Source organism: Silene latifolia, chromosome 4 (assembly GCF_048544455.1).
Source record: "Silene latifolia isolate original U9 population chromosome 4, ASM4854445v1, whole genome shotgun sequence".
NCBI lineage: Eukaryota > Viridiplantae > Streptophyta > Magnoliopsida > Caryophyllales > Caryophyllaceae > Silene > Silene latifolia.
In genome coordinates this window covers 8,525,015-8,537,317 of record NC_133529.1, presented here as the reverse complement: position 1 = coordinate 8,537,317, position 12,303 = coordinate 8,525,015, and the positions used below count along the sequence as shown (strand labels likewise).

Here is a 12,303-nt window from a genome sequence, read left to right as displayed (position 1 = left end):
AACACAAATTCTTATTTTAGACGGACTATTTTCGTCTTTCTAAAAAGGCGAGATTTTTTTACCATTTAGTGGTCAAATGTAACCACATTGGTCCAGCTAATTTTACGGCTTATGATTACTTGTTTTCCAAAAGTAGTCACATTTATCTATAAAACTAGGTAGTATCCCGCGCTTCGCGCGGCCTGTTTTAAAATTTTATTATTATAATTGAAGAAAAATAACATAATTTATATATGACCTTTAATATTTTTAACTATAAACAAAAATAAATAATTTTTTTCTCAAATTTAATTTTTTAGGTTTAACTTCAATGTTTTAAAATAAAATACATACCATTTAAATTAAAACTAATAAGTGATAATTAATTATGCATGATCAATGTTTATAAATTATTTTATGACTGATTAAATATCATATTAATTAAAATAAAATTTATTCGAATAATGCAACAATCAACATTAAGTTCTCAAATTATATCATTTCACTATACGTTATGTTCCAAATCAATTAATATTTGTTCAAAATAATGTGAATAAAATTTTATGTAAATTTTAGTTTTTTATGTATGACGTATGATATTCATGTATCAAACATATAGAGATCAAACTCAACTTATTCAAATGTTTTCATTGTGTCTTACACGTGTTATGTGTCAAACATATCTATAAGAATTGCATCTTTTGTATTTTTAAACAACTATATATAAATGATGTTTAAGAGTTTACCTCTATGTAAATAAAATAGGTTAAACTTTCTTAAATAATATTTTTTGAGGTTTAACTTCAAAGTATTTAGAAGATGACATATAAAATATTTAATTAAAAGTAATATTTAGCTAGTCATGATCAATATTTATACTTGACGTATACATATTTTAATTGAAAATATTAAAGAAAAATATAACGCTTTTTCTACTTTTTCATGTCGTTTATAATACTATATTATTTTATAATCATTACTTTTGTTTTGATTATTTAAATGCACCCGCGATCACTGTGTATATACATACTCGTTATCATACTATTTAAACCTATCAAAATCTCACATTTATTCAGTTTTTCGCAATATATTTTTGTTCATTCCCACTTAAAAACTTACTCCGTATCTTTTAGTAGTTTTTTAAAGTTATGTTTTTAAGAAATACAATGACTCTTCCAAATATATTTTTCTTAGGATTTAATGGTTTAAGTTTTATAACTTTCTCAAAATGTCTTTTTACGTAAACATAAAATATTATGAGACACTCACTTTAATCATCTCTACAAATAAAAATATTTCAATAAATATAATGAAAATTATACTCAATTTGAAGCATTTTTCGCAATGAACGTAATTATTTACGTTTTAGAATTTATATCAAAATAATTTTTTAATAAATTTAGTATCAAATCACCATAACTATTTAATTTAATTTTATAATAAAATTTATTAAATTATAATATACTCCCTCCCATTCACAAATCACCATAACTATTTAATTTAATTTTATAATAAAATTTATTAAATTATAATATACTCCCTCCCATTCACAATAAACCTCCCCATTTCCTTTTTCGGTTATTCACAATAACCTCCCTATTTCCTTTTTTGGTAAGTGTTTGTGTGGTCCAAATTTAATTGTATGGTGGGGTAGTGTATTTGTGTGGTCCAAATTTAATTATATGGTGGGGTAGTGTGTTTCCTTAATTTTTGTGCCAAAATGAAATGGGAGGTTTATTGTGAATGGGAGGGAGTATTTTGCTGAGATTTATACAACATTTATTATGTTTATATTTAATGTTCAGTTGTAATTAATACTTGTATTTAATGCTGGGTTGACACATGGCGCATCCACAATGTTTCAACCCAGTTTTATATATATATATAAGATGGTCTCAAAATCTCGTTTTTTTTTTTTTTTTTTAAAAAGACCAAAAGAACCCGTCTTTAAGACAGACCACTGATCATGAAATGCTACTGGACTACTGGAGTGCCAATTGAAATTGGCTTTTTTTCTATGTACTGTAGTTTTTGGTCAATATGATGACTTGGAATGGGCCTCTAAATGTTTTAGTGGGCCTCTCAAGGTCAAGTAAGCTGACAATTTTGTGGGCTCTTAAAGGCTTAGGTACGCAGTCTAATAAGAGAGAGAATGGGCAGTAACATTTTTTTGGACGAGAGAAGTAAGAGCAGAGTGACAAACTTGACCCGACCCGTTAAAAAATGACCGGATAAAACCTGGGAATTTAAGAACGTGAAATCGATCCGTCAGCTGATATGATCCGATATGAACCAAACCCGAAATTGAACTAATATAAATGGGCTCAAGCCCATTTTCATGTTCTAAGGACAACTCGGAAACCTTAGTTATCAAACATAAATTGTTGGTAAGCCATTAATCGGAGGATTCCATCGATAATTAATCGATGGTAAGCCCCAATAATATTTCGTCTTTCAATCACCAGTATGCATATTTATATCTACTCAATAAAAGTCTCTCTTTTTGGGAGAATCGTTTTTCAGTCCTCTATTTTGGGGATTTTCAGTTAATCCAGTATATAAGAAAAATTATTTTCTTTGGTTTCTAATAGAATCGTTTACTATTCTAGATATGTAAGGGTCACATGACGTTCTATTAATGAATTGTTCATATATATTTCAGAAGGAAAAAAAAAACATAAATTGTTACGTAGGGCCATTTTGTACCTAAGACTAGCCAAATAACGCAGAGCCCAGCTAAATTAGTTAACAACCCCTCTTGCTTGTGATCGACAGTCACAAGTTTGTGACCTCTCACAACCCTCTCCTAATTGCCCCTGCCACTTGCTCTTTTGTCTCACGTCACAAGCTTGTAAAGGATTTTGTCCGTCACAAATGAGAATTTGTGATTAGTCAATATAGTTACACAAAAAATATTTTATTTTGATAACTTAATATTTTATTTTGATAACTTTCATATTTAAATATGTTTAGTTTTCATCATAATTCATAACTCATAAGATGTCGGGTTATCAAAATTAAATGTAAATACAATTGAAGGTTTAATATGAGCTATTTACTTATTGGATTAGATCTATTCTATAAGACAATCCCCAAGCAGTGGTCGCGCTAACTAGGTCGCGACCCGATTTTACTCTTAATCCTACCTTATTAACCTTGACCCATTTTCACCCTCCCAAGCAGAAGGTCGCGACCTAGGTCATCAACTCAATCATTAGCCACTTTACAACATTCCCAATTATTGTTTTTTTATTGTTTTATAATTGTTCAACCAATAAGAAATTGACGCATAGAAGGTCAATAAGACCATATCTTTTGATCAACCTTGGTCACAAATTGACCATTTCTTGTTTTTGGTCACAAATTAACCACCATTAGTCACACATTAATAATACTAATTACTTAATTAACCATGATCAAGCAAGGTCATGACCAAACAATTGACCTTGCTTGAAGATGGTCTAAGACGGATTTATAGGAGAGTTTTGATTATCAAATTTGTAAATCTGTTTCATAGCGAGGCTTACTTGATGTACTAGAGTCTAGATGTCTAGATTACGGTCACCTGGTCAAGAAAATGTGTGCCCCTTGTCCTTTAATAAACCAGTCGACTAACACTTGATCACTAGAACATCATATAGATTAGACATCAAAATCTACTTGTTTTGGGTTCTCATAATAAACACAAAAAGCATCACCATTAATCAAATATCTGACTAGGTGCATCATTTTACATTTGAAAAGAGAGATTAGAACTAATGACATAATTTTAGAGACAAAATTGGGTCAAGGATTGTTGTAGGGTGATGAACTGTTGGGTGGTCTATCCATGGCCCACTGGGTTTTGCATGGTGAAATATTCAATTTACTTGGTCATTAATCTCTCATTCATCCTTAATTTAGAACTAGAGATAAAAATAAAAACTTATGGAGGTGACATTTGCTCTTTTATTTAAGGGACATAACATATTAAGGGTGGTCAAACATTAGGTCCGACCGGCCCGCCTAGACTTCACCCGTCCCCAGTCCATTTTTGCTCTGCCCACTTGACCTGATGTTAGTGGCCCGAGTTGACCCGTCAGAAACTAGGTCGGGTTCGGGTTGAACAATTCCAATCCGGCTTGCCCTTGACCCGCCTCGACCAGCCCCTAATTTGATATTATTTGAAAATAATGCTGAATTGCTGACCCCGCTGGCTCAAATCTTCCCTCATCTCAGACAGGGTCAGTTTCAAGTCCACCTCCATCAGGTCCGGCTCGTCCTGTGTTGACAAGCCCTCAATGTGGGGAAAAATTTGTAGGCAAATACATTCCTTTGATGTGGGTAGGAATGGATGATTGAACGTATGCAATAACTCAATGTATTCTTCTATGTGAAGAAGTTGATAAAGTTTTTAAAAGGGTCGAGATAGCCACACAAACCCGCTTATGATCATTCGTCAACAGTCAGCCACTTCAATAATTAACCTTTTTTTAGTGGCAGTGCGTTACGTGGTCTCATCAACCGCTTATGTGGCGGCTGTTTCATTTTCTTCTATATGAAGATGGGGATGGACGAAAAGATGTTAAAAAATTATTGACAACATTTATACATAAGAATTTCAATGTCATCATATTACAGACTACATAGTAATACAATTACATATATAGAAAATATGTAAGAAAAATCTAATGTCATCCGATGAGGATTCACATCTTGAAAGTGGCTCATAACATTATTATCACTAACTTGTGAAAAAAACAAAAAAAAAATGTATAAGAGTCACAATAATCCAAAATTTCATCACTAATCATACTATTTCACAACTTAATCTTCCTAAACTAATTAGTTAAAAATTAACATCAAATCAGTGAGTTTCACACTTTGGGTGTAGTGAGGTTAATTTTAACATATCAACAACATTACTCCAGTGTTTCAATAACTTCACTAATAAATAGCGAGATAATAGAGATCATAATTCATATGTACGACTAATAATGTTTTTGTGCAACGTAAAGCTATCTATTATCCCACAAATATTAAAGACACAACAAACATATATCGATAAAAATCGGCCCCAATATGCTACATAAACCTAACTCAATGGATCCCTACATAGGTAAGTACACAAATTCTCATTGAAGACATGACATATCCGTCACAAGCTGAAGACGGATACCATTTTACCTCACAATGTACCCACTTTTTCTCTCTCTGCAACACTATTTATGTGGTCTCCTTTCTCCACTAACCCATTTTGTTACCATTTTATCTCACAAAATATCCGTCACAAATGGTAACCCGTCACAAGGGAGACCAATTGAGGTAAGTATAGTACCTAAACTTTAGATCAAATCTACATCAATTTCAACACCGGAAAGTATACTACTACTACTATGAGAAGTCAAACAAAAACGGATCAAAATGAGATATTGGGGGCCTTATTTGGTTGGATGTGGTCTGTCCTTTAATGTTCTCCACTGTTTTCTTTCTACACTAATATTTTTGATCCTTCATAGTTGTACTCAAAATTTAGAATCTAAACCATTTTGGGAGCAGGCAGAATTTCTTCATTGGAGCTCCCTGACACAATCACCATCGATTTTTACGAATTTTCTTTTACTAAAGTAAGATTCTTATAAGTAACTTGATAGATTGAAAGAATGACGTGATTAGTATATATATTCCAAGAGGACAATCAAACACTAGTGGAGCTAGGGAGGAGTTAGCAGAGGCACTAGGCGACACTTGGCTGTCGTAAATTTTAGTATTTTTAGTTAAAAATTTTCAAGTTTTTTGAATTTTTATTAAACCATTATCCATTCGCCCCTGTTAGGGTCAATTCCTAGCTCCGCCACTACACCCTAAAATAATACTCCCTCTGTCCTGGTCATTTGTTGTCCTTTTCCATTTTTAGGTGTCTCGGTCATTTGTTGTCCTTTCTATTTTAAGAATGAATTTGATGAGTAATTTGATCATTCACACTCAATTCATTCCACTTGTCATTTAGTAATTGGCCCCCTCCCCTTTCCTTGGTCTTTGTGCCAAAACCAAAGGACAACAAATGACCGGGACGGAGGGAGTACTATAGAGAAACAAAACCGGGACGGAAGGAGTAGGAAATAAGATGCAAAGAATTAAATAACGTTACTTTGCTTTATTATATTTGGTTCATTTTTGATGTAAATTAAAGTAACTTGATAGACTAAAAGAATGATGTGATTAGTATAAAATAGGAAATAAGATTCAAAGAATTATATAAAGTTACCTTGCTTTATTATATCAATTACGGATACTTGCCGTCACAAATGGGATTTTGTGTTACTATATTTGGTTCAGTTTTGATGTAAAGTGTAATTTTAATAACTTTGTGGTCAAGGGCATATATACATCATACATGCATATATGATTGACATGCATGTCTCCCACTCTCCGATCCATGAAATTTTTAAAGAAGCAATCAAGTTTAAAATTAACAAATGATTAATTAGGGATAACCGGATAAGGGAAATTAATTATCAAGATGGATTCAAGTACATTCAATCGGTTTTTTTTTTCACTTGGACATAAATAGATGAATATTCGACGATTTTAGATATAAGTCATTGTGGTACTCAGCGGCTTTACCAAACTGAAAATTTCAGAAATTCGATAAAAAAAAAGAGGCAAAATTACTAAACCACGAATTTACAGGAGAAAACCGGTAAGTGTCTTAACAATAATAACGTTGCTCTAGATTAATTTAACTTCTTTCAAAATAAAATACACACTAGAAATAAGCTTTTGTATGAGCGTAGGTTATTAAGCCGCTTGGTGACCATGCTACACTTGACCAAGTGATAATCAATCTTTGTTGGATCACTCGGAATAAACTGATGCAGGAGCAATGTGTAAAACGAAGTATTGGAAAGGATTCTGTCGAAATGAAGATTATTGAACACTCGTCAGGACTATTCAGAATGCTCCAATATTATTCAGGCAAATTCACGTGATTACTTGGCATCCAAGGTAGTGATCTCGAAACTTCTTGCTTAAGGAGTCATATCCTAGCTAGAATGTTTAGAATTTACGAATAAGTACTATAAAAGTTTAAATTCGAGTTGTGGTAACACTTTCCTAAAATCTTTAGGAAAATTTTCTTAATTCTAGTTCTTTCCTAATCTTAACAAGATTGTAATAAGGCAATTGCCATCATAAGGGTCGGATTTCCTAATCTGTTTAGGACGATTTAGGGAAATTTAGGGAAGGGAGGTCGGTTTCTATCTAGTATAAATAAGGGTCTTTTGTATTCAGTTTAATATACACATACACATAAACATTCAAGTTGAGAGATTAATACAAGTTTTCTTGTTGCTTATTGCTTGCGAGCTTTGAGTGTCTTATTTCTTTCTTGCGAGGGAGAGATTAGAGTGTGGTTGATCCTTGCGAGGTGAGAGTCACAAAAACCAGTCGTGTGTGAGTTCGAGTTCCTTGCGAGGGAGGAGAGTTTATTCACGTCATATCTTTTAATAATTTCCGTTCAAAAACATATAAAAATCAAATAAACAGTTTAGTATTCCGCTGCGTATTTTACAACAAAATCCGAATAGTCCAACGTACTGTTCAATTCCATAAAATCTACCTGATTTTACATCATAAACAGTCTTGCTTCTATTGTAACAAATACTATGTAGTATATGTACCTGGCAAAAAAAAGTTTAGTGTATCTATACTACAATGAACTTTTTATGTTACCCTCGAATAAAAATATATCTTGCAAATTATACGAATTGAAGTACATACTAGTTCAGTTCGACTAAACTCCTTACTTGTTAGACTTATAAAAAAAACGTTCTTTACATCATAGAATCTTATTTCGGCCCTTTAAACTTAGTTCAATTATCATGCTAAATGACTTCATTAGATTCTATTTAATGACTTCATTAGATTCTATTTAATTGAATTCATTACAAATTCAAATTTAATTAGTAATAATTACTTTAATAAATAATAATTATCTCCTCCATATAAAACAAAACACTATCAATATCACCACATAAAATTTTACAAGAAAAAACATGTATGTAACCCAACAAAAGAAACATTTATGTCGTGTAAACATTGAAAAGACAAAAGAATGGTGGCCAAAAACTATCCTATCATCCCTCATCTAAATTCTTTGAAGCTTACAATATCACATGTAAATATGAAAACAATAATATTATAAACTAGAAGTTGTATTTATTGATGAACAAATGAATTAAAAACATTGGATGTGTTTCAATGTTGGGGGAAATGGTATTACAAATGGGTCCTCAACCTTAATTTGGTACACTACATTATATGCATGCTATAGTGTAATTGTTGGCCATAATTACGTCCCGTCTCAATCATTTATTTATCTAATTAAAATATTCTCCAGAAAGAATAAAAAAAAGTAAACAAATAATCGAGACAGCGACAATAATAATTAAAAACTCGAAATTGATATATGTGAAATGATGAAATTTTCTATTGTAAAGAATACAAGTTGTTGCCACTTAATCCAAATTGATTAATAATGCTTTGTCGTTCTTGCTCATTTACTCCTCCCCAATATGAACTCCCACCATCCTGAAAATGACATTATTTTTGTTTATTAGTTATGTACAATAAGTTTAAAAATGTTGTAATTTCTACTTAATTAGTTGATGTTACATATTAAGGTCCTTACAAAACATAATTTTGGCATATTACAATGATGTTACATAATATTGTCGGACATGATTTTTGAACCTTATTACTAATTAATGGTTACAATCTTTTTTTTTTATGCATGGGATCTTCTCGTTTGGATCGTACCCCAAGGTAGTCATGGACTCGAGCTTATAGTCATAGTACTTACTACAAAGATTTATCTAGATATTCCTGAATATTTAACATTGTCGTATATTTTGATAATCAAACTCGAGACATATGATTAAATTAAACATGCATGGGATCTTCTCATTTAGATCGTAGTTCACGGTATGGACTCGAGGTTATAGTCGTATAGTACTTACTACAAAGATTTATCATGGTATTCCTGAATATTTAACACTGTCGTATATTTACATAATCATATCGAGAGACCTAATTAAACTATATCAATATATCATCAACCTCTTACCGGTCGATAAGTTAGTTTACATTATGCAAGGTTTATCCATATTAGAAATGACCTTTCAAGTTGCTAAATAAATATATAAGCACCTATGTTATTCTTACTCATCTAAAAATTGTCAAGTTTGACACATGTCAGATCGAGAGTCAAATACAGTTATTTTCCCCTGAAATTTTCATATTTTTTGCCTAAAATAAAGTGTTGGACACACGACACCTGACCAAAGTGAAGTATCAGAGGAACATATATAAGCATTAAAAGATGAATTTGTATATATATTACCTCTAAAAGGAGGAAATTTGGGTTAGGCTCATGTTGAAGCAAGTTGGTTGAGGCATCAACATGAGGATTATTAGGGAAGGTTGGACTTAATGTTGAGCTAGTAGCAGGACTGGCAGTAGTGGATTGCATTAATGGAATTGATAATCCCATATTATTGTTCATCATACCCTGAATTTTCAAGTTAGGGACCCAAAAAATAATTAGTCATCAAATTTTATGTACAATTATTAATTTGTATTAACTTGCAAGTTGTATGCTTCTACAAGAAAAAATTATTGACAAATAGTTTAGACTGTTTTGTAACAGTATGTACCTGTACTTCTGATCCGAATATCATCGGGTCAAGATCCATTAGCCCAAATGTGTAAACCGTTGGGTCCAAAGATGCTAGCTTCACGGACAAGAACTGTGATAAAAGCCAAATAACCAGGGCACACGATAAGAAGTTAATTAGACAAAGATTTACAAGATTATTGTAATCACTTTAATTATCGTACTAATAATAGTTACGTAAATTATATATATACCTCGACTTGATTTTGTAGCGATTGCACATAATTAATAATTTCGTCCAACATAAGGGCCTTCCCTGTGACCTAAAGGTAGATAAAAGACACATGGAAGATAGTGAGAAGACTAATAACAAAGATTATAGTTAAAATGTAATCCATCATATAACAATTAAGCTAGCCCACCTTGTCACAACCAGGCACAAGAGCTTGCAATGTCCTCATCTTCTCACTGATTTTTTCTCTCCTAACCTATATATCATTCATTAATGAGACGACAATTCATGTCAGTTAACGCGGATAAAATGTAACCATTTTACGATAAAATGTGAACATTCTTTTATAAAAAGTTATCACCAATTTCATCTAAAATGAGAATTTGTGTAACTAAATTATAGGATACAAGTGTAAGGATCGTGAAAAGACGAATATACCCTTTCGGCTAAACTGTGACTGTCTGTGGCTTGACCTCTCCTTGCTCTAACATGAATGTAACCCTTTGGAGGTTCTTCATTGGCATTGTTTTTTTCCTTCTTGTCTTTTTTATCATCATTCATTGATCCTTTTTCTTCCTTGGGTTTCTTGGATTTCATTTGTTTCACATCCTAAAATATAAATCATGTAAGCTAAATGATAATATGCATTTCAAAATTCGATTATTACCAAGGTGTGCATGTAACTTCATCTGTCACATTTTTTTCCCTAAATTCAGTCACAAACACAGTTTTATCACTGACAGGTTCTGAAACTACGAGGCTACAGTCTAGTGTCATTTCAAGTGACTTTATCAACTAACCTAGACCAAGACTAATAACATCTATAGTAAATGATAGTAGCACTAACCATAAGAACATTCCAAAAAAGTTAATTAGCTTGACCAAGACTAACATCTTTTAACCTAAACATGATTGGTTTTGACTTCCATTGTCAAAAAATCAAAAATTGACCATATTAGACTTTTTACTAGCTAAATCTCAAAAATTTAAGAGACCCGGTTCTAAAAAATCGTTTGAGGTCCCATATAGAAAAAAGGATATTTTATATAGTAGATGGTACTCGAATATGGACATTTATTAGGTAGGCTAGTTGTTCTGAGAGCGTTTTGAACTTGCTAAGCGTAACGTAAACATTACCTTAGAATTAGCAGAATTTAAGGAAGACCCATTTCTAGACTTCCTCTTCTTAACATCAGGAACCCAATTTTGAGTGACTTGCTCACCACTACTTAAGGTTTTGTCAGCCATTACTAAACTCTGTGTCCTCTGTTTTTCTACCATACAAGTTTCATTATGAATGCTTTGTTGTTCAACACAACTACTTTCAATTGAAGAACCCTCTTGATTACTTTGATACATCCCAATATTCCCAAAAGATGAGTATAATTGATGATAATTTGGGATAAATTCAGTAGGCAAAAGGGTAGTGTCAGGAAGAAATGCAGGTTGTTGGTATGATGAAAAAGCTGCCATTTTTTATGAATTATCAGAGAATTTTGTTGATGTTATTTAATTTGATTGATGTTTTGCAGGAAATTGCAGGTGATTTGATGTTGTATGGTATGGTAATAAGATTAGGAAATACGATAACCAGTGTATGAAGGATGAGGTGTTGAGTTTTGAAATGATGGAATAAGGAGAAAATGGATGGATGTGTGTGTGTGTAAGTAAGAATGAAAGGAAGGTGGTGTGGTTGAGGTATTTATAAAGTTTGTAGAAGAACAAGAAAGAGAAAAACACTCAATATGGGTGTGTTTGTTATTGTTCCAAGTAGTAATGGTGGTTGCCTTGTTCATTGTTTTTTTATTGTACTATATTCAATTTGGTCATATTTTAGCAATTTGGCCATATTTTGGATTAGTAGGGAGGTAGGGTCCTAGACTCCTAGGGCTGGTCAAACATACGAGCGGGCTCGGGATAGGCTGCCCCGAGGGGTTAGGCTTTGTGAACCCGAACATGGTGAGGTGGGAGGGACGAGTTATCACGGGCCGGACCTTCTGAGGTTGTACCCTGAATCGCCCTGAGAGCGGGTTGAGGGCAGATTCGGGTTGGGCTACATTTACTCGACCCGGACCCGACACTAGTTTCTGACGAGTTAGGCCGGGCTAGTCACGAATTGGACGAGCCAGTTTAAAAATGACCCGAGGGACAAGTCAGGTCCGGGCGAGCTAGGTCGACTTAGACTAGAGCTGATCAAGTGGCACATGCCCGCTAGCCCGACCCGGCCCAGCCCAACCCAATTTTTTCACGGGCTTGGGCCTCGATTTTAGGCCCAAAAAGCTCACGGTACGAAGCCCACGACCCGATTCATTTAATTGACCCGGGTTTGGGCCGACGTCAAAGCCCGAATTTTGGCCCGGCCCGAATATATACAAAACATTCGATTTCATGTATGATTTAAGGATGTAAATGAGTGTTAGTAAAAAAAATAACAAAT

The 12,303-nt window shown here is 33.0% G+C and overlaps 1 protein-coding gene across 1 annotated transcript; it reads right to left on the bottom strand.

The window, feature by feature from the left end:
• Positions 1-8,158: 8,158 nt before the first annotated feature.
• Positions 8,159-11,644, bottom strand: LOC141652816 (basic helix-loop-helix protein 80-like). The gene is made up of 7 exons (XM_074460422.1): positions 11,004-11,644; positions 10,305-10,475; positions 10,057-10,122; positions 9,889-9,957; positions 9,675-9,767; positions 9,362-9,529; positions 8,159-8,550 (listed from the first exon to the last, which is right to left on the bottom strand). The coding sequence occupies exons 1-7, from the start codon at positions 11,337-11,339 to the stop codon at positions 8,449-8,451; spliced, it is 1,005 nt and encodes a 334-aa protein (XP_074316523.1). The 5' UTR covers positions 11,340-11,644; the 3' UTR covers positions 8,159-8,448.
• Between the last annotated feature and the right edge of the window lie 659 nt (positions 11,645-12,303).

Coding starts and splice junctions, on each gene's coding strand:
- LOC141652816 (XM_074460422.1), bottom strand. CDS start 11,339: ATGGCAGCTTTTTCATCATACCAACAACCTGCATTTCTTCCTGACACT. Junction 10,476..11,003: donor TAAATTCTGCTAATTCTAAG/GTAATGTTTACG, acceptor TTTATATTTTAG/GATGTGAAACAAATGAAATC. Junction 8,551..9,361: donor CAAATTTCCTCCTTTTAGAG/GTAATATATATA, acceptor TGTCATTTTCAG/GATGGTGGGAGTTCATATTG.